The sequence below is a fragment of the Oncorhynchus clarkii genome, chromosome 16, assembly GCF_045791955.1.
Source record: "Oncorhynchus clarkii lewisi isolate Uvic-CL-2024 chromosome 16, UVic_Ocla_1.0, whole genome shotgun sequence".
Classification (NCBI taxonomy): domain Eukaryota; kingdom Metazoa; phylum Chordata; class Actinopteri; order Salmoniformes; family Salmonidae; genus Oncorhynchus; species Oncorhynchus clarkii.
In genome coordinates this window covers 49,883,890-49,907,217 of record NC_092162.1, presented here as the reverse complement: position 1 = coordinate 49,907,217, position 23,328 = coordinate 49,883,890, and the positions used below count along the sequence as shown (strand labels likewise).

Below are 23,328 nucleotides of genomic sequence, written 5' to 3'. Positions count from 1 at the left end.
TCTCACTCAACGTCAACAAAACAAAGGAGATGATCGTGGACTTCAGGAAACAGCAGAGGGAGCAACCCCCCCCCCCCCCCCTCCCCATCCACACCGACTGGACAGTAGTGGAGAAGGTGGAAAGTTTTAAGTTCCTCGCCGTACACATCACGAACAAACTGAAATGGTCCACCCACACAGACAGCGTGGTGAAGAAGGCACAACAGTGCCTCTTCAACCTCAAGAGGCTGAAGAAATTTGGCTTGTCATCTAAAACACTCACAAACTTTTACAGATGCACAATCGAGAGCATCCTGTCGGGCTGTATCACCGCCAGATACGGCAATTGCACTGCCCTCAACCGCAAGCCTCTCCAGAGGGTAACGCATCACGTTGTCACAGGAAGGCCAAAAAGATCATCAAGGACAACAACCACCGAGCCTGTTCAACCCTGCTATCATCCAGAAGACAAGATCAGTACAGGTGCATCAAATCTTGGACCGAGAGACTGAAAAACTGTTTCTATATCTCAAGGCCATCAGACTGTTAAACAGCCATCACTAACATAGAGAGGCTGCTGCCAAAATACAGACTCAAATCTCTGGACACTTAAATAAATTGACTTAACCTCTTGGAACTCCCCATACCGGATCCGGTATCAGGAATACAGACTCAAGCTCATTACCATAACGCAACGTTAACTATTCATGAAAATCGCAAATGAAATGAAATAAATATGCCATCTCGCAAGCTTAGCCTTTTGTAAACAAAACTGTCATCTCAGATTTTCAAAATATGCTTCTCAACCATAGGAAAACAATAATTTGTGTAACAGTAGCTAGCAAACAAAGGATTTAGCGTTAGCATTAGCGTTAGCATCCAGCACGCAACATTTCAACAAAAACATAAAAGCCTTCAAATAAAATCATTTACCTTTGAAGAACTTCTGATGTTTTCAATGAGGATACTCTCAGTTGGATAGCAGATGCTCAGTTTTTCCAAAAAGATTCTTTGTGTATTAGAAATAGCTCCGTTTTATACATCACATTTGGCTACCAAAAAAAAACCGAAAATTCAGTCCTCAAAACGCGAACTTTTTTCCAAATTAACTCCATAATATCGACTGAAAACATGGCAAACGCTGTTTAGAATCAATCATCAAGGTGTTTTTCACATATCTCTTCATTGATACATCGTTCTTGGACACATGCTTTCTCCCCTGAATCAAATGGTAAAGTGGAAGCAGCTGGCAATTGCGCACCGAATTCGACGCAGGACACCAGGCGGACACTTGGAAAATGTAGTCTCTTATGGTCAATCTTCCAATGATATGCCTACAAATACGTCACAATGCTGCTAAGACCTTGGGCGAACGACAGAAAGTGTAGGCTCATTCCTTGCGCAATCACAGCCATATAAGGAGACAATGGAAAACAGAGCTTCAGAAATTCTGCTAATTCCTGGGTGATGCATCATCTTGGTTTCGCCTGTAGAATGAGTTCTGGGGCACTTACAGACAAAATCTTTGCAGATTCTGAAACTTCAGAGTGTTTTCTTTCCAAAACGGTCAAGAATATGCATAGTCGAGCATCTTTTCGTGACAAAATATCGCGCTTAAAACGGGAACGTTTTTTATCCAAAAATGAAATAGCGCCCCCAGAGATCCAACAGGTTAATTAAGGTATCACTAGTCACTTTAAATAACGGCACTTTAATAATGTTTACATATCCTACATTACTCATCTCATATGTATACACTGTATTCTACACCATCTACTGCATCCTGCCTATGCCGCACGCCATCGCTCATCCATATATTTATATGTACATATTCTTATTCATTGCTTTATATTTGTGTGTATTTGTGTGTATAAGGTAGTTGTTGTGAATTAGTTAGATTACTTGTTAGATATTTATGCATAGTCGAAACTAGAAGCATTTTGCTACACTCACATTAACATCTGCTTTCCATGTGTATGTGACCAATACAATTTGATTTGATTTGAGCTCAGAAGTGAGTGCAGTAGAAGTAGGAATAAAACAGAGAGACACCGATGTATTGCAAGCTCCTTTATATGTTGGCTCTATATGTTATAGCAATTAACATTTAGTAGTGATAGACAGAATGACAGACAGACAGAAAGAAAGACGGACAGACAGACAAAGCGACACCAGAGGAGCAAAAGGAGAATCACAGAGAGACCGAGTGACAGACGAATGACTTGACAGACAGAGAGACAGATTGAGAGACAGACAGAGGGACAGCAGAGAAGTTGCAGAGACAGACTGCACAACAGGGAGGCAACAGAGGCCCAGTTCAAGTGGTGAGGTGTATCTCCAGTGGTGCTTTTTCATGCAACAAATGTGGCAAAGAAATGTACTTTTTGTCCTGAATACAAAGCAATGTTTGGGGCAAATCCAACATGACATATCACTTAGTACCAATTAATATTTGCACACATGGTGGTGGCTGCATCATGTTACGGGTATGCTTGTCATCGAAAAGGACAAGGGAGTTTAGAAATAATAATAATAAACGGAATAGAGATAGGCACAGGTAAAACCCTAGAGGAAAACTTTCCAAAAGACACTGACATATTCACTTTTCAGCAGGACTTTTACCTAAAACACAATGCCAAATACACACTGGAGTTGCTTATCAAGATGACATTGAATGTTCCTAAGTGGCCAAGTTATAGTTTTGATTTAAATCGGCTTGAAAATCTATGGCAAGACATGAAAATGGTTGTCTAGCAATGGTCAACAACCAACTTGACAGAGCTTGAATAATTTAAAAGAATAATGGGCACATGTTGTACAATCGAGGTGTGCAAAGCTCTTAGAGACTTACCCAGAAAGACTCACAGCTGTAATCACTGCCAAAGGTGATTCTAACTCAGGGGGTTGAATACTTATCTGATCAACATACTGCATATTAGTCTTTTATTTTCTATTATAAATTGGGTGGTTTGAGCCCTGAATGCTGATTAGCTGAAATCTGTGGTATACCACAGATATGACAAAACAGATTTTTACTCTTCTAATTACATTGGTAACCAGTTTATAATAGCATTAAGGCACAACAATTACAATTAAATCAATTTTAATCCCACTTTGTAAAACAACAACATGTGGAAAAAGTCAAGGGGTGTGAATAGTTCTTGAAGACACTATGTAAGAGTGTGGTGAATATGTGTGTAAAAAAAGTGAAATATCATTCAGCGATGGAAGATTACTCCTTTGGACTTATCTAGGGTATTGATAGGACTGTGCCCCTCAAAATGATTCAACTATTCAAAGTACATCCTCCCTAACCATCGGCCAATTAATATTTTAGCAAAGCTTTCCTGTGAACTGATAGGAGCTGTGATTCAGAGCAAACTGTCTTGTTTCATTCAACAGTTTGCGGTTTCAGAATAGGCTTCTGCCATATTTGTACCTCTGTAGATAGGCCCATTAGTTTATACGCCAATGTGATTTGCAGGTAGAGCATTGTTAAAATGTTCTTACAGCATGGTTGTGGTACCGTGGTATGATGAAATATACACTATATATACAAAAGTATGTGGACACCCCTTAAAATGAGTGGATTCAGCTACACCTGTATAAAATTGAGCACACGGCCATGCAATCTCCATAGACAAACATTGGAAGTAGAATGGCCTTACTGAAGAGCTCAGTGACTTTCAACGTGGCACTGTCATAGGATGCCACCTTTCCAACAAGTCAGTTCAGCAAATTTCTGCCCTGCTAGAGCTTGCCCGGTCAACTGTAAGTGCTGTTATTGTGAAGGTGAAACGTCTAGAAGCAACAACGGCTCAGCGCTGGTAGGCCACACAAGCTCACAGAATGGGACCGCTGAGTGCTTAAGTGCGTAGTGCATAAAAATCGCCTGTCCTCGGATGCAACACTCACTACCGAGTTCCAAACTGCCTATGGAAGCAACATCAGCACAATAACTGTTCATCCTCTCTCTCACCGTGATGAAGACAAAGGAGATGATTTTGGACAACAGGAAACGGAGGACCGAGCACACCCCTATTCTCATCGACGTGGTTGCAGTGGAGCAGGTTGAGAGCTTCAAGTTCCTTGGTGTCCACATCACCAACAAACTATCATGGTCCAAACACACTAAGACAGTTAGTGAGGGCACGACAAAGCCCATTCCCCCTCAGGAGACTGAAAAGATTTGGCATGGGTCCTTAGATCCTCAGATGGTTCTACAGCTGCACCATCAAGAACATGACTGGTTGCATCACTGCCTGGTATGGCAACTGCTTGGCATTCGACCGTAAGGCACTACAGAGGGTAGTGCGTACGGCCCAGTACATCAGTACATCCAAGACCTCTATATCAGGCGGTGTCAGAGGAAGGCTGCCCTGAAAATTGTCAAAGACTCCAGCCACCCTAGTCATAAACTGCTCTCTCAGCTACCGCACGGCAAGTGGTACCGGAGCGCCAAGTCTACAGTAGGTCCAAAAGGCTTCTTAACAGCTTCTACGCCCAAGCCATAAAACTCCTGAACAGCTAATCAAAGGGCTACCCAGACCCCTCTTTTACACTGCTGCTACTCTCTGTTTATTATCTATGCATAGTCACTTTAACTCTACCTACATGTACATATTACCTCAATTACCTCAACTAACAGGTGCCCCCGCACATTGACTCTTTATCGGTACCCCTTGTATATAGCCTCGCTATTGTTATTTTACTGCTGCTGTTTAAATATTTATAACTTATTTTATTTTCCATTTTTTTTCCATTTTTTTTGTAGATAAGTGAGTAAGTATTTCAGATCTACACCTGTTGTACTCGGCGCATGTGACAACTTTAATTTAATTCGATTTTTGATTTTATCAGGAGCTTCATGAAATGGGTTTCCATGGCCGAGCAGCCGCACACAAGCCTAAGATCACTATGCACAATGCCAAGCATTGGCTGGATTGGTGTAAAGCTCACCTCCATTGGACTCTGGAGCAGTGGAAACGCGTTCTCTGGAGTGATGAATCACACTTCACCATCTGGCAGTCTGACGGATGAGTCTGGGTTTGGCAGATGCCAGGAGAACGCTACTTGCCCCCAATGTATAGTGCCAACTGTAGAGTTTGGTCGAGGAGGAATAATGGTCTGAGGCTGTTTTTTATGGTTCAGGCTCCTTAGTTCCAGTGAAGGGAAATCGTAACTCTACAGCATACAATGACATTCTACATGAGTGTGTGCTTCCAACTTTGTGGCAACAGTTTGGGGAAGGCCCTTTCATGTTTCAGCATGACAATGCACAAAGCGAGGTCCATACAGAAATGGTCTGTTGAGATCAATGTGGAAGAACTTAACTGGCCTGCACAGTGCCCTGACCTCAACTCCACTGAACACCTTTGGGATGAATTGTAACTCCAACTGCGAGCCCGGCTTAATCGCCCAACATCAGTGTCCTACCTCACTAATGCTCTTATGGCTGAATGGAAACAAGTCCCTGCAGCAATGTTCCAACATCAAGTGGAAAGCATTCCCAGAAGAGTGGAGGCTGATATAGCAGCAAAGGGGGGACCAACTCCATAATAATGCCAATGATTTTGGAATGGGATGTTCGACGAGCATGTAGTTTTGGTCATGTAGTATATATATATATATATATATTTGATTTGATATGTCATAGAATAATGAATACCATCATGATTCAAATAGGTGCCAATATAATAACCTCTCCCTCAACGTCAACAAAATTAAGAAGTTGATCGTGGACTACAGGAGGCAGCAGAGAGAGCATGCCCCCATCCACATCGACAGGACCTCAGTAGAATGTGTGAAAAGCTTCAAGTTCCGTGTGCACATCACTGACAATGTCTTCAACCTCAGGAGGCTGAAGAAATTCGGCTTGGACCCTAAAACCCCCTGAAACTTCTACAGATGCACCAATGAAGCATCCTGTTTGGCCGTATCACCACCTGGTACGGCAACTGCACTGTCCGCAACCGTAAGGCTATCCAGAGTGTGGTGCGGTCAGGTCAACTCATCACTGTAGGCACACTGCCTGGCAGGAATTTGAAGCTTTTCACCCTCTCCATTGCGGCCCGACGATGTGGATGGGGGCATGCTCCCTCTGCTGTCTCCTGAAGTCCATGATTAGGTCCTTCATTTTGTTGAGGGAGAGGTTATTTTCCTGACACCACTCCCCTAGGGCCCTCATCTCCTCCCTGTAGGCTGTCCCATCATTTTTGGTAATCAGGCCTACCACTGTTGTGACATCTGCAAATTTGATGATTGAGTTAGAGACGTACGTGGCCACGCAGCCATGGGTAAACAGGGAGTACAGGAAGGGGCTGAGCACGCAGCCTTGTGGGACCCCCGTGTTGAGGATCATCGTGGTGGAGGTGTTGCCTACCTTTACCCCCTGGGGTCGGCCCATCAGGAAGTCCAGGACCGAGAATAGTGTGACAAACAAAAAACATCCAGTCAGCGGCAATCCTGTGGGCAAAAACAACTTGTTGATGAGAGGTTGATGGAGCATGACAAAAATTGTGCAAGTTAGCAGGCAGGCCACAAACATGGCTTAGTACAACAGTAGTGTGCAAAACGGCATCTCGGAATGCACAACTCGTCGGTCCTTGTTACGGATTGGCTATTGCAACAGACGACCATACCAGTTTCCACTCCTATCAGCTAAAACAAGATGAAAGCAACTCCAGTGGGCACGCAATCACCAACACTGGACAATTGAGGAGTGGAAAAACATTGCCTGGGATGATGAACCCCGGTTCCTTTTGTGTCATGCTATGACAGAGTCAGGATTTGGTGTAAGCAGCATGAGTCCATGAGCCCATCCTGCCTGGTGTCAACGGTACAGGCTGGTGGGGGTGTTGTAAGGGTGTGCAGAATTTTTTCCTGGCACATGTTAGGTCTCTTGATACCAATTAAGCAGCGTTTCCATGCACAAAGAATTCAGGCTATTCTGGGGGCAAAGCGAGGTTTGATCCGGTACTAGATGGGTGTACCTAATAAACTAAGTGTGTACCCATTGCTTATTGAAGAATATAAATTAGAAATGCCTAATGAGCTTACTTCAACTGTCGTACCCCATCACAACCCAAAATATAAGCTTGTTTTAGGCCAATGTTTGTAAACAATGTAAACTTGAACAACCACCGTATAGCCTCAAAACATGCTTAAAACTATCATTTTGATTTCATGGATGGCCAGTCCTTATATCCAGAGCTCTATCAATGCATTTGAGAGTGGTTACATTTGTCCAGGCCCATCACTCCGTTTTTTTTCCCAAAACAGTGCTTTGTTATTGTTAGAACTGCAGTTTTCTCACTTAAAGGGGGGATTTCTATATTTTATTTTACATATGTTTTAACTTATTTTCAACTTAATATTGTGTTTACGTTCAATCCAGACAATTTTTAAGTTTGTTAGCAGGTTATGTTGCTAGCATAGTTTGGAGCATTTAGCAGTGCAAGTGGAAACAGTTGATATCAGCTATCAGTGCATTCAAAAGAATGGGGGAAAATATGTGGAGGAAGAGGCATAAGCCCATCCTTATACAAATTATTTTGAATGCACTGCACATGCATCACAAATCAATATGTCATCTTCCATAAAGATTGAAGATCTCAGATAAGTGTGCCGCTATGTAAATTCACATCCACACTATGGTCATACTTCATTGTGACTCAGAGAGTTAAGACAGAGCCACCGGGGGTGGCTAGCACACACGTAGCATGACATGGAAGACAATACCATACAGTACAGTTAGGATGATGGAGGACAGGGTGTGCTGTAGATCATTATGCTTTAGTGGTCCTGTGGCCCACCATGTGAAGCAGATGTACAGCTGTGGAGCCTCCAGATGCTGGCTGATTGTTCCCGATGATATTGTGCTAACTCCGCTCTGCTCTCTCAAAGCCGCACAGATGGATCTGTCAGCTTCATTATGGATATGAGATGATTAAAACTACCGTCCATCTTGCTGGCTGATCGCTCAGGTCTTGTTATTGCATAGGTTAAACAAGGCAATGGAGTCAATAAGTAAATGTGAAATCCTGCCAAAAATGTGATGGACGCAACAGAAATGTATAGAACCTGCTGCTAATTTGGGTTTTGTTATCACATTCTGAAGAGACGAGGTTAAACAAACAGTAAATAAGTAAGGGTAGAATCCAGCCAAAGCAAAGTGAACACATATAAAAATGTATGTTAAGTGCTCGAGTGCTTCAGTTTTGTATCTATATTTAAAGAGGTGTGCAAATGTGGCAAATGCCACGCCACTAATGCTACATTGTGACCTCGGTGGGACTTGTAGAGGCGTAGGCTTCTGTAGAGAGAGAGGCCCTTCAGGCACAGATAGAAAGAGCGAGAGAAAAGAGAGAGAAAATGAGAGAGAAAAGAGAGAAACACTTTCCCCACGGGTTACCATGGCAATCTAATTATCTCGCCATTACTCTATATTGACTCTCAATAAACTGGGTAAAAATGAATCTTCTTCCCGAGTGTTAAATATGGACTTAAGTGCTGATGCCTGGTGACAGCCATGCACAGTCAATCCTCCTGATTTACAGAAACTCAGCCAAGAGGAGATGAAGAGTAGCCAGAATGAACAGATGCTGCTTTACTTTATGTTTCTAATGCTCAGCTCTTTCATGTCTGACATTTTCTCTGAGAAGAAAAGGTGCACTACTGGCAAGCAACCATTTAAAAAGCTAGCAAATTGTTCCTTTACCCACTGTTGACAATAAATATTTTGATTTATTTTGGTAATTTCTAACAGCAAGTATTCACTGTGTCCGTCATTAGAAATTCAAATTTCAGTGTGAAGAAACATCAATATCAAGCCAGATAATTGAGTGGGGAGGATATGCGAGGTATTTCGTTTGAATACATCCAACCCATAGAACTCTCTCTTCTAAAGTCCCACTTATTGGTGGCAATCCACTTTCTGTTAATTTATTTGATTTCTTTCACCTTTATTTAACCAGGTAGGCCAGTTGAGAACAAGTTCTCATTTACAACTGCGACATGGCCAAGATAAAGCAAAGCAGTGCGACACAAACAACAACACAGTTACACATGGAATAAACAAACGTACAGTCAATAACACAATAGAAAAAATCTATATACAGTGTGTACAAATGAGGTAAGATTAGGGAGGTAAGGCAATAAATAGGCCGTAGTGGCAAAGTAATTACAATTTAGCAATTAACACTGGAGTGATAGGTGTGCAGAAGATGAATGTGCAAGTCAAGATACTGGGGTGCAAAGGAGCAAAACAAACAAAAAAACAATATGTGGATGAGGTAGTTGGATGGGTTATTTACAGATGGGCTATGTACAGGTGCAATGATATGTGAGCTGCTCTGACAGCTGATGCTTAAAGTTAGTGAGGGAGATATGAGTCTCCAGCTTCAGTGATTTTTGCAATTCGTTCCAGTCATTGGCAGCAGAGAACTGGAAGGAAAGGTGGCCAACGGAGGAATTGGCTTTGGGGGTGACCAGTGATATATACCTGCTTGAGCGTGTGCTACGGGTGGGTGCTGTTATGGTGACCAGTGAGCTGAGATAAGGCGGGGCTTTACCTAGCAAAGACTTATAGATGACATGGAGCCAGTGGGTTTGGCAACGAATATAAAGCGAGGGCCTGCCAACGAGAGCATACAGGTCGCAGTGGTGGGTAGTATATGGGGCTTTGGTGACAAAACGGATGGCACTGTGATAGACTGCATCAAATTTGTTGAGTAGAGTGTTGGAGGCTATTTTGTAAATGACATCGCCGAAGTCAAGGATCGGTAGGATAGTCAGTTTTACGAGGGTATGTTTGGCAGCATGAGTGAAGGATGCTTTGTTGTGAAATAGGAAGCCGATTCTAGATTTAATTTTGCATTGGAGATGCTTAATGTGAGTCTGGAAGGAGAGTTTACAGTCTAACCAGACACCTAGGTATTTGTAGTTGTCCACATATTCGCCACAAGTCAGAACCGTCCAGAGTAGAGATGCTTGACGGGTGGGCAGGTGCGGGCAGCGATCGGTTGAAGAACATGCATTTAGTTTGACTTGCATTTAAGAGCAGTTGGAGGCCACAGAAGGATAGTTGTATGGCATTGAAGCTCTTCTCCAGGTTAGTTAACACAGTGTCCAAAGAAGGGCCAGAGGTATACAGAATGGTGTCATTTGCGTAGAGGTGGATCAGAGAATCACCAGCAGCAAGAGCGACATCATTGATGTATACAGAGAAAAGAGTCGGCCCAAGAATTGAACCCTGTGGCACCCCCATAGAGACTGCCAGAAGTCCGGACAACATGCCCTCCGATTTGACACACTGAACTCTGTCTGAGAAGTAGTTGGTGAACAAGGCGAGGCAGTCATTTGAGAAACCAAGGCTGTTGAGTCTGCCGATAAGAATGTGGTGATTGACAGAGTCGAAAGCCTCGGCCAGGTCGATGAAGACAGCTGCACAGTATTGTCTCTCATTGATGGCAGTTATGATATCGTTTAGGACCTTGAGCGTGGCTGAGGTGCACCCATTACCAGCTCGGAAACCGGATTGCATAGCGGAGAAGGTACGGTGGGATTCGAAATGGTCGGTGATCTGTTTGTTAACTTGGCTTTCGAAGACCTTAGAAAGGCACGGTAGGATAGATATAGGTCTGTAACAGTTTGGGTCTAGAGTGTCTCCCCCTTTGAAGAGGGTGATTACCGCGGCAGCTTTCCAATCTTTGGGGATCTCAGACTATACGAAAGAGAAGTTGAACAGCCTAGTAATAGGGGTTGCAACAATCTGGATTTGGGTGAAGGAGAAATTGGGCAAGTTGCTGTGGGGGGTGCAGGGCTGTTGACCGGGGTAGGGGTAGCCAGGTGGAAAGCATGGCCAGCCGTAGAAAAATGGTTTTTGAAATTCTCAATGATCGTGGATTTATTGGTGGTGACAGTGTGTCCTAGCCTCAGTGTAGTTAACTAGAAGATGAGCAGGCCAGTCTTTTATAGCTAAATTTCCCCAAATAAAGTACAAGCATGAAGGACAACTGCATTTCCTGGTCAGTAATAAAATGAGCGGAACATGAGCACGAATCCGACCACCTCTCCTCTCCTGTCAAAGTTTGCTATCCGGAGCGATTGAATTATGCAGTGTTGCCTTTGACATTGGGAGAAAAGGAGTTTGGAATAATTGGCTCTGATCTTTCTCTCTCTTCTCTCTCTCTCTCTCTGTCGCTCTCTTTCTCTCCACTTTCACTCTTCAAAAGTATCCTCTCTTCTTCTGTAAGTGTTTTAGATTGCTCGGTGACTCAGTGGAAATCAGGCCAGATTGACAATTTTACATCAATGTTAATTGGCCATTGCGAGCCATCAGCAGGCTTCGATAGAAGGTTTCCCCCGCCCCATCCCTCCCTTCCCTCAAGTACCACGCATGGGAGGATGGATTGGAGAGGGGCCACGGAGGAGAACGGAGGGGATAGGTGGGTTCTACTACATGTCACCCCTCACACTCTCCAGGAAGTTTAATGCATTATAAATGAGAGGCAGATTCCGGACATTTGCAGTGGGTGGGTGGGAGGGAGTGCGTTGGCTGGCTCGATCTGCACAACGGCTCCATTTACATTTTTCATGAGCTTTTAAGCTGCTAGCGGATGCAGCCGTACGGTGGCATTAGTACTTAACTATGCCTTAACTATGCATTCGTTATTGAGGCAATTTTGGGAGGACAAACCGCTCGAAGGCGGTCTGTGTACAAATGGTATTATAAGAGTACCAAATCGCTGCCCACAAGCAATTCAAATAGCCAGGCTGTAAAATTGACAGGCTCTGCTATCGGGAACACAGATGTTAGAGAGGTTAAACCGCTGTAACGTGAAGCAAAGCCAATGTTCAGTTATTGAGGAGCATCATAGAGAATGATAGAGACCTTTAGTGGCCAAAATGCCATTGTAACATGAGCAGCGTCAATGAGTGCTTCCACTATTTTAATGTAGTCAACTGGGTGAGTCATGTTCAACTGGGTCATCAGGATGGATCAGCCAATCGTGAAGAAGAAAATTGACTACTTCAAATGGAAATAGCCTGAATGAGACTGCCTACTGTATGCTGTCACAGACGCTATAATGGCACAGAGACAAAGATGAGTCCTCTCTATCTCTATGGAGAGCACAGAGTGGATGGCTTCTTTACTAAATACACTGTTTGCTTCTGGTACCATTGACTTAACAGGTAAGAGTTTTCAGTGTCCCGTTTTGTTATCGAGGTTGGCTAGAGTATGGTTCTTATTTTGGCCAGTTAAGCAGCCTGGACTCAGGGGTAGATGTAACATAGTAAATGTAAATCCAGCCCACTTCAATCAGTATATGTTACGTTTCGCATAGTATATTTTAATTTTTGGATGTCCATCATCCGTTTTGTATGATATGTTATGAATAACAAATGGTATAATATGTTACTAATTGCAATTTGTTGTGGCTACCATTGGCTAGGTGGCTAACACTAACGTTAGCTAGGTTAGGATTAAGGTCAGGGTTAAGGTTAGGGTTAGGAGTTAGGTTAAAAGGTTAAGGTTAGGGTAAGTGTTTCCTACAATGCTAAGTAGTTGCAAAGTAGCTCAAAAGTAATAAGTAGTTGCTAAAGTTGTCCATGATGAGATTTGAACACCAAACCTTTGGGTTGCTAGACATTCATATCATATGCCCACCCATCCATCCATCCATCCATCCATCCATCCATCCATCATCCATCCATCCATCCAACCCAACCAAACACCTTACTTTTATTTTTTGCCTTCTGTCTTATGTAACCATACCAAACATAACATATCATATTCAGATTTACATTTACTATGCTACGTCTAGTCTATGCTACGTCAAGAGACCAGACTGAGTTAAGAACTATAGTGTTGCTAGCTTTTTATCAACTGGCTGTGGTATTTTGCCACATATATACACTCCGTTCAAAAGTTTGGGGTCACCTAGAAAGGTCCTTGTTTTTGAAAGAAAAACTCATTTTTTGTCCATTAAAATAACATACAATTTATAAGAAATACAGTGTAGACATTGTTAATGTTGTAAATGACTATTAGCTGGAAACTATTTTAGATGATTTTTTATGGAATATCTACATAGGCGTACAGAGGCCCATTATCAGCAACCATCACTCCTGTGTTCCAATGGCACGTTGTGTTAGCTAATCCAAGTTTTTCATTTTAAAAGGCTAATTGATCATTGGAAAACCCTTTTCCAATTATGTTAGTACATCTGAAAACTTTTGTTCAGATTAAAGAAGCAATAAAACTGGCTTTCTTTAGACTAGTTGAGTATCTGGAGCATCAGCATTTGTGGGTTTGATTACAGGCTCAAAATGGCCAGAAACAATGAACTTTCTTTTGAAACTCTTCAGTCTATTCTTCTTCTGAAAAATGAAGGCTATTCCATGTGAGAAATTGCCAAGAAACTGGAGATCTCATACAACACTGTGTACTACTCCCTTCCCAGAACAGCGCAAACTGACTCTAACCAGAATAGAAAGAGGAGTGGGAGGCCCCGGTGCACAACTGAGCAAGAGGACAAGTACAGTAGATTGTCTAGTTTGAGAAACAGACGCCTCACAATTCCTCAACTGGCAGCTTCATTAAATAGTACCCGCAAAACACCAGTCTCAATGTCAACAGTGAAGAGGCGACTCTGGGATGCTGACCTTGGCTTGTATCCACTACTATTTAATGAACTGGATGTGCATAGACATAGGTATATATTTATGTTAAGCTGAATGTGTTTGATAGAATATGATATCAGCAACAAACGTGGGCTGCACCAGCTATTCTTTTAATAAAGGCAGGTAGCGGGGGCGATTTTATTAAAACACAGTGCTTGTCAATGGCATGTTCATCAAACTGTCAAGACCACAAAGGTGAAAACCTCATTTTGTTCTCGCTGGGAGCATTGGTGTAGCTCTCTCTATTCCTCTCTCTCTTTTCTCCCCCTCTCTTGTCTGGCACTGATTCGTCCAAATAAAACCTAACCCAGCACCTCTAAAGCAAGGTGACTGCCAAAGGTGATTTTTAAGCCTCGCTGCCAGAGCACAATGAGTTTGAGCTAGCAGGGCCAAATATTTCTCCCTTCAGCTGGCAGGTCTGGACGGGAATAGAGAATAGTCTGGACTGACTCTCGGTTGTGTCAGTGGAGTCATTATCTGACTTGATCTTTTCTGCTTAATGCACTGCCCTGAAATTAGGTCAAAATGAGACCTAAGACTGGGTTTGTATGGCCAGTGTTCAGCCTGATATTGATTTGGTATAGTATTAAGCCGGAAATCTCTGCCAGAAAAGCCTTTCACGCTGACACAAATGTAAAACGAAACAATTCTCTATGGAGACGTAGACTATTGATCAAGTTCAAGGGCAAGCTATATTATCCATGAACTTGGACAGCTGTTAATTTATTACTCCACACTTTCAACTTCAGCCTTGATGTCAGACTGGACGGGAGGGAGAGGAGCAAGCAGAGCGAGAGCGAGAAATGCAAATGCCAGATAAGTGAAAGTGCCTTTGCTGCAGAGGGACTGTGATTGCAGCGAAGGAAAGGAGGCTTTCCTGAGCCAGCCAGAGATATCAGTCGTCCAAGGTTGACCTGGCTGCTTTGTGCCCTGCCCACAGAAGTTTGCTATCCAAGTGCATATGCAGCACAATGAGGGAGCTAGAGTAGCATGAGCCAGCTAGCAGACACCAGGAGCGTTGGCACGTCCGTGAGGAGTGGCAGCTCCTTTTGAGATATTCTTAAGACAAATTGGCCTGGATCAGCAGACAATTGGCTGATGAGAGGGTCTGGATGTATGGGCCAATCACAGCAAGGCTGCGATTGGTGGAGGGAGATTTAGGGATGGAGGGTTGTGACCCAAAACTCAGAAAAGGGGCAACACTGGACAATGTAATTTGCCCTGTAGAAATGTGCAAATGTTTATTTTTTGTTCTCATTACAGTCTTCCCACTGGGCACAGATGCCAGTTAAACATCTAGTTTTGATTTGCATTTGGTTGAGTTGTCAACTAATGTGAATTGGACATGAAATCAACAAAACATTTCACCATGTTATTGGATTTAAAGTTGGGTGAAAAAAATATTAAATTACCTTTCTTTAAATGACTTTTTGTAAATCCAATCAGTTTCTGTGTTTATTTGATTTTTGGGGTTGTAACTGACGTTCAATCCATTTTGAATTCTGTCTGTAACATTACAAAATGTGGAATGACGGCACCCTACGCAGGGTAATATCTCCTTAGACCAGAGAGCCCCCTACTGGCACCCTACACCACTTCCAGTAGCTTCTGGCTTCCCATTCAGGGACCGACCAGGACCAACCCTACTTGGCTTCAGAGACAAGCCAGTAGTAGGATGCAGGGTGGTATGCTGCTGCCAATGGTGGGGCAGTGCCAAGAAGGAGGCACGGTTGCTTCAACACAGCGCCACTTATCAGTCATCTAGTGTATATATAAATAATTGGTTGTTACACACAAATTGAATTGATTCAAAATTCAAAGTATACAGACTTCAATTTTCAAAACATTATAATTTAGATGTGTGGTGAGGAAAACAAAATGTAACATTCCCCATTGGTTTAATTCATTTTGGTCCAATGAGGCTAATGCAAGCCATGCCAGAGGCTGTTGAAACATAGCTAACTCGAAATACGAACTTAAAAACTGTATGGGTCCATCAAAAAAAGCTTGGGCAAAGATAAAAACATGTATATTTGTATTTCAACTGAATTAGAGGTATTTTTTAGGTAAACTGACAAACCTTGACAAGTGACAAGCATTAGGGCTTTGAATTCACTAACAGGGAATCAGGAAAGTGTTAAGAAACTCAAAGGAAGTTTAAAGGTTCCCACCAGTTCAAGAGAAGTTGTAAAAGTTATAAAATAACTCTAATCGAACATGTGGGTGCGTGGCTTCATTTGAATATTTTAATGTTCTGTTATTTAATAAAGAGAATAATCCTATCTTTATCAATACCTAAAGTAAAACTCACCACAGATATCTTCCTCTGACTTTGAGTTGATTGCCCTTGGTGCAACTAGGGGGACCACATATAAAATACTCAAATGCAGGACAACAGGATGATTTTGCGGGACATTTGCGGGACAGTGTAGCCTACATTAATGAACACATTTGGCAGCACCAAAGCACATTCTGCCTAGTTGCACGCTCTGTTGAGTTTTGGCCACAGGATAATTTGTTCTGACTAGCTAACCATCCTAAAATCTCATACGAAATGTGTTTTTTTTGTGTGTGTAACAGTAACCACGTTTCCATCCAAGCATTCCATGCAGATGAATTACCTGACTCATGAAAAAAGTCACGACCGGACTAATGGAAACATGAAATGCCACTGCAATTTTATAAATGCAGACAGACAATTTGTTCCTAAGACATAGTTGGATATTTTTGTATCGGTAAAATTAATTATGCGAGAAATGTCGTTCGAAACGCCTTTATGCGCAAATATTGAAATAATAACCATCATATTGAAGTAAACTTGGAGTCATGCAATGATATGTTGTGTGGTCCTCCCACTATGATTCGGGAAAGCATGCAGTTTTTTATTGGGGAGGCAGGTAGCCTAGGGGCGGCAGGTAGCCTAGGGGCGGCAGGTAGCCTAGGGGCGGCAGGTAGCCTAGTGGTTAGAGCGTTGGGCCAGTAACCGAAAGGTTGCTAAATTGAATCCCCGAGCTGACAAGGTAAAAAGCTGTTGTTCTGTCCCTGAACAAGGCAGTTAACCCACTGTTCCTAGGCCGTCATTGTAAATAAGAATTTATTCTTAACTGACTTGCCTAGTTAAATAAAAATAATAAAAATGTGTCTATAGATGAAATAAGTTATGATGAACTTCACAGGGTGGTGAATGTGCAATATGTACATTTTACCTCGACTAACCGGTGCCCCTGCACATTGACTCTGTACCGGTACACCCCTGTATATAGTCTCGCTATTGTTATTTTACTGCTGCTCTTTAATTACTTGTTACTTTTATTTCTTATTCTTATCGGTATTTTTTAAAACTGCGCTGTTGGTTAGGGGCTCGTAAGTAAGAATTTCAGTAAGATCTACACCTGTTGTGTTCGGTGCATTTGACTAATAAAATTTGATGTGATTTAATTTGATTTGATGCTCCTTACCAATAAATAATGAGAGTCTTATTTTGGTGACATGGATAACGATGCTTGACAAATATAAATAATATGGCTCTTCTCCATAATAATCTCATTATGGAGAAGTAGCCTACCTGCACTGTATCTGCCAGCTGTTGGCTAGAGCACGTGTGCCAAGACCAGAGTGGGCACGTTTGCTGTATAATGCAACAGTTTTTGTGAGAAAACCATCAGTAGAGTTGAAAATGCTCTGGAAATCACTTAACTTGTATTTTTCATTTGGTACATGGGAATTTAATTTAATGGCAAAAGTTATTATTATGTGAACTATGTCATCACTAACTGCAACATTTCAGTGTGATGGAAACACATCTCTGGTGGAAATATTTGCATATTGTTTTATGCAGATTTTAGAATATTCGCATGAAAATCTGTCGCAAATTGGATGGAAACCTAGCCAGTAATGTTATACTATGCTATTACATTTGGTTATATTATGCAGAATACTAATGAATCATTGTGTGAACTTCCGAGACATTGATTCAGCTTTGATCTAACTTTACTAAACAAGCACCATTTGGAGAAGTGGTGGAGTCACCGATGCTCTGGCAGCACTACACCCCTGCAGTCTGTTGCACTGAATGAGCAAATGAAGCGCACCTAGCCTACTCTTTTACCTCCCGGAAAAGTTGGGGATGCAGAAATGAGAGACCACGTGAGTGTTTTATGAAAAAGTTGCAGAAAATATGTTGAATGAGCAACTAATGAGCATGGAGAGCCTCACAAGTTTGACTAAATTACCTCATATCAGTCAGTCTAATATGGCTATTTACTTACTTTTTGTGTTAAGCCTAACTGTACTTTCCAAGTTTAGGTGGAATTTAGCTCGAAAGGATTTTATAAATACGATTAGTTGAAGATAGGCCTATGACATTGGTCTACGTCTCATCTTAGCACGGTGCAGAATATTAGAACTCAACAACGAGTGTTTAACATTATCAGTAGGTTTAGGCTACCACATCCATACACTGAGAAGGTGCGCAACTTTCACTGGGTACGGGGGGGACATGTCCACATGTCCACATTCTGAAATCCCCCCAGTTTAATAATTGGAATGTGATACAAAACGAGGCAACGGTGTGCTTTAGGACCCTGCTGACGCCTCCGAGTGGCCGGGTAGGATGTTTGGAGTGTTTATCCGGCTGATAAAAATAAATAAAAATAATAATAATATGCCCCCCCCCCACTTCTAAAACCAAAGTTGCACCCCTGACACACCAAACATTAGGAACACCTTCCTAATATTGAGTTGAACTCCCCACCCCCCTTTTTCCCTCAGCACATCCTCAATTCATCGAGGTATGAACTCTACAAGGTTTCCAAAGTGTCCCACAGGGATGCTGGCCCGTGTTGACTCCAATGCTTCACACAGTTGTCAAGATGTCTGGATGTCCTTTGAGTGGTGGACCATTCTTGATACACGGAAAATGGTTATGCTTGAAAAACGCAGCAGCGTTGCAGTTCGTGACACAAACCGTTGTACCTGGCACCTACTACCATACCCCGTTCAAATCCTTTTGGCTTGACCATTCACCCTCTGAATGGCACACAAACACAATCCATATCTCAATTATTTCAAGACTTGAAAATACTTCTTTAACCTGTCGCCTCCCCTTCATCTCCACTGATTGAAGTGGATTTAACAAGTGACATCAATAAGGGATCATAGCTTTCACCTGGATTCACCTGAGTCTAAATCATGGAAAGAACAGGTGTTCTTAATGTTTGGTATACTAAGTGTGTATCTTTTCATAAGCGCAACATGACTTCAAGAGACAGGTTGGAAATTTTGACTGAAATAGAGGACAAATCAAAAAAAAAATCTAAATGAGTGGTGTTTGAATTTGTTGATAAAATGGGGGACATGATGGTTTGGTTGCAGGACGTGGGAAAAAATGAGTAACTGTCCCACACAATCCGGGACATGTGGTCACCCTAGGTGCAATGTGGAGCACATATCCTCATTCAAAAACATCTTTAAAATATCACTATATAGTTTTCTATAACATGGCAAATCACCACCTGCCTTTAAAACAGTTCCCTTCGGAACTAAGCGTTTCTGTGTGTTTTGTGTCTTTGTCTCTTTGCAGGTCTGGCAGTTCACCAGATTATTACAATCACTGTGTCTCTCATTATGGTCATCGCAGCCTTGATAACTACACTTGTCCTTAAAAACTGGTAGGAAAGATTCCTTTACTTTGCAACTACTTCCCGACACACAATACACCACTTTTGAAATGCCAATGAAGCAACTCATCCAGTGGTACAAGGTATGATTTTATGTTTGTTTTTTGTTTTTGGTACGTGTTTTTGTAGCTGTGCACAGTCGGGGAATGGCCGTCACAGTAGCCATCAGCGGAAGATCCACCAGCAGGAGGAGAGCTGTCAGAACCTGACCGACTTCACCCCTGCCCGCGTGCCCAGCAAGGTGGACATCTTCACCGCCTACAACGACAGCCTGCAGTGCTCGCACGAGTGTGTGCGCACCGCCGTGCCCGTCTACACGGACGAGATGATCCAACAGACCCCTATATACAAGACCACCTACAATGGAAATAGGTATGTCGGCTTTAAATTGCTCTTGGCTCTAGGTTTCTGGGTCAGTTTAAGTGCTTCCCTCTCACTGTTGAGTTTTTCCTGGTAAAATCACATATTTGGGAAAAAGTCCTGGCCCTATCTTTGGGAAATGGTGTAAATCCCTCTTGTATGTAATACCCTTGTTAAAACCAAGTATAGTGTTATAAATAATTGGTATTACATTTAAAAGGGGATTGAATTGCAATGCTGTTAATGCATTTCTTTTGAATAAATATTTATTTAATGTACAAGTGAATAGGTTGGTTTACTTTAAGGTTTAAGTTTTGACCACTAAGGTAGCCAATGGGAGAGTTGACCTGGTTAACAGGAGGCCTAGGGAAGAAAGAGGGGTAGGAAAGAAAGAAAGATGGAGAGACATTATCAGTGCTGGTGAAGAAAAACTAGAAAGAAGACGATAAAATAGAACAAACCCCATACCTACTGAGTTTTGAAGGGAAATGTTTATTTTATAAGAGTATTATTATTTTGTTAAGAAAAACTTAGTAGAGACTGAAGCTAAGAGGTATTTGACAGCCTCGTGGTTAGCCTAGCATTGTGCGAAACCTGGAGAGAATTGCTTGTGGAAGATTAACGAGTTCATGTTTCCATGGGATATCTGTTGCTGCTAAGGAGCACTGTCTGCATTGATAGCTGTGCTTGCTGGGGATATTGTGAGGACACCTGTTCGGTGCCATACTGCCATACACCGAGGAAATATCTAGGAGTAGTGAGTAACCACAACGGTGGGGTGCTTCGGGACTTTGTCTGTCTTCATTTCTGTTGAGCTCCAACGCGTGCCAACAACGGGTTTAAGCAAGCTTGCAAGTAATTTGGACATGGGTTGTGCACGACTCATTGGGGTTTATTATTTTTTATTTATTTTTATGTGGTACATTGAAAATGTGATAATACAGATCTTGAAAAGTATGTCTGTTGCATTGGTGGAGTCATTTACTGTTTCGGTTTCATGTAATGCATGGGTAAGCATGTCCGTATATAATAACAAAAATCTATAATCATTCTATCTGAAGTTAATACCCTAGTTGTCATCACCATAGATATTTTACAATAGGGATTCTTATTGGACATGTCCTTCTCACCTAATATCCCATGCTGTTGAGATATTCTAAGTAAGGTCATATCGTGAGAGTCAAATTCGAGCCTGGTGAGAGGGTGAAATGTAACTGGTATGGTTTCCTTTCCAAAGTACCTCTATAAGAGTGTGTCCTGGACTTAGTTGATGAGTAACTATCAGGTTCTCACTGTCTTTTTGTCTCAATCCTTTGTCCTACAGACCTTCTCCCACTGAAAGGCAGCTGATTCCTGTGGCCTTTGTGTCAGAGAAGTGGTTTGAGATCTCCTGCTGACCAGTTGAAGTATTTTTTACGTCACGTGGGTGGAATAGACTTCCTGTATTTATGCTCTGGTGAGTACCACTTTTCCCCCTTGGTCCCTGGGTGATTTTGTCCCAGTTTGGGAATAGAAGGGAACTTGGCATATGGTTGTTATTTCGTTGATGATTTTTCATAAACTGCCTTGCTAAATGCAATTTAAATGGCAAGATCACCAAAGGTCATTCATTAGCTATTATAATTCAAAATGTTTATTAGAAGTTTAGGCTTGATTATGTTTGCTTCATTCCCTTCGACAACCTAGTGTGTCTTTATTTGCCTTTATGAAACATATTAAGCATTTATGAAGTTGCAGCCCTCATTCATGTGGTCAGTGCAATATTGTTTGAATGTTTTGTTATGGGAAAGGGGCACTTTCACTTGACTTTCCTGCATTTTTTTATGCATCACGAAAGGCTGGACTGCCTCCATTTGAAATTCAAAGCGTGAAAGTTAAACACATGCGCCGGCCCAGTGTGTGGCTGAAATACCAGGGGGCCACACGGCTGTTATTGACCCAGATTCAGAAAGGAATAGAAAGCCTGCAGGTACCATAGAATAAGGAAGAGGCCCAAAACCATTGTATCTATACAAACATTGATCTTAGAGAGAGAACCCAAACGCCCCAGTTCTTCCTTCCAGCACGGCAGTCTTAAAAGACGTGGAGCGCCATGGTAGTTCGATGAGCATATACTATGTATTGCAGTGTGGGTGCATTGTGACATGGTACTTACAACTGGGAGTTATGGCACATGCTGTAGGCTATTTGATGTGATCTATGATGAGTTTGACACATAAATGCTTATTTTGCTCCAACTACTGCTTCAAACCTATTGATTTTCTACAGATATTTTGACAATTTTAATGAAGTATGTCATGATTTTTCTCCACAGGACACTTTGGTAAACTTTTCCAACCATGAGAAAGAAGTGACTCAAACAATGGCCAATTTTGTAAGATAGTGGGAACTCTCTCTCTCTCTGGACACTGATGAAGATATTTATTTTTCTAAAAATGATGACAAACCGAGCAGCCATACCGCTGCCACTTCATATTATTATCCAGAGACCTGTGGTAGTTTAGATATGTAGTTAGAGTTAATGTGTAGCTATATTACTGGATGTGCAGGAGAAGACCATTGACGTCAGCGACACCTTGAAGAAGACTAGCTGCCTTGGAGAGCTAGGAGACTCTGAGACGCTGCTCACAGTGGAAGAAACTGAGCTGTATTACTGAACAATGTGCCAATAATGCCACTATGTGCCACAATCTGTACAGAAGGAACTTTCGACAACAATTTATGGACAACTAAAATATTGCTATGTTAACTCTGTATCAACCCAACTCCATCTTTTTTTAAAGAAAAGTGAAGAAAAAAAATGTTAAGTATTTGAATATCTTTTCTGATGTAGTTTTAAGAATTGTGTTGCAAAGTCCCAAAAATGTTTATTATATGAAGCACTATTCATTGAGGCCAAGAAGAAAAAAAAGAATAATGTTAAATGCTTTATCCAACACTTACATTTAAGTCATTGTTTAAGGTCCCATTTTAAAACCAGAATAGTCTGTCTATTTTTATACATAAAAAAGAGGTCAGTCACAACCCAAGCAGTGCAGTTCCCATGCCACACAATGTTTGGACTGTTAATGACGTGCCGCTGTCCAATCAGATATTAAAGCAAAGGGGACGATTTCAAAACACGTATCGAATCCAAGCCCAGATTAATTCCCCATTCGGTATGACCTATTTCTCAGTGGTTTTTGATTGTGCTTACTACATTTCTTCAAAACTTCTGTCTCGATGGCTGTCGAACAGTGCATACCCTATATCCTGTTGTGGTCAGTTCAATCTGAATGGTTATCCAGATAGCTAAGGCAAATAGAGAGGATTAGCAGTATGTTTACATATGTACTGACTCAGGTCATGTCTAATATATAAGTCTTCATTTCATCTTCCATCCCAAGCATTATTCACAAGTGATAAGTCATGATACGTTACTATGAGTGGTGGTAGGATATGAGCAGTACTGCACAAGGGTGTCAATTTAGAATTAACTTGTAAGAATATAATTATTCTAACTCTACAATTACGGTTAGTGAGAAATATTGAATATCTCCTCTCAACTACAGTGCATTCGGAAAGTATTCAGACCCCTTAACTTTTTCCACATTTTGTTATGTTACAGCCTTATTCTAAAATTGAT

The 23,328-nt window shown here is 41.8% G+C and overlaps 1 protein-coding gene across 1 annotated transcript in view; it reads left to right on the top strand.

Moving 5' to 3' along the window:
- Positions 1-22,614, top strand: part of LOC139368640 (adherens junctions associated protein 1) — an 86,960-nt gene extending 64,346 nt beyond the window's left edge. The window contains exons 3-6 of the mRNA XM_071107761.1: positions 19,247-19,334; positions 19,473-19,715; positions 21,028-21,159; positions 22,018-22,614. Coding sequence (XP_070963862.1) covers positions 19,247-19,334; positions 19,473-19,715; positions 21,028-21,100 — 404 coding nt within the window. The 3' untranslated portion in view covers positions 21,101-21,159; positions 22,018-22,614. The remainder of the gene's footprint in view (positions 1-19,246; positions 19,335-19,472; positions 19,716-21,027; positions 21,160-22,017) is intronic.
- The last annotated feature ends 714 nt before the right edge of the window (positions 22,615-23,328 follow it).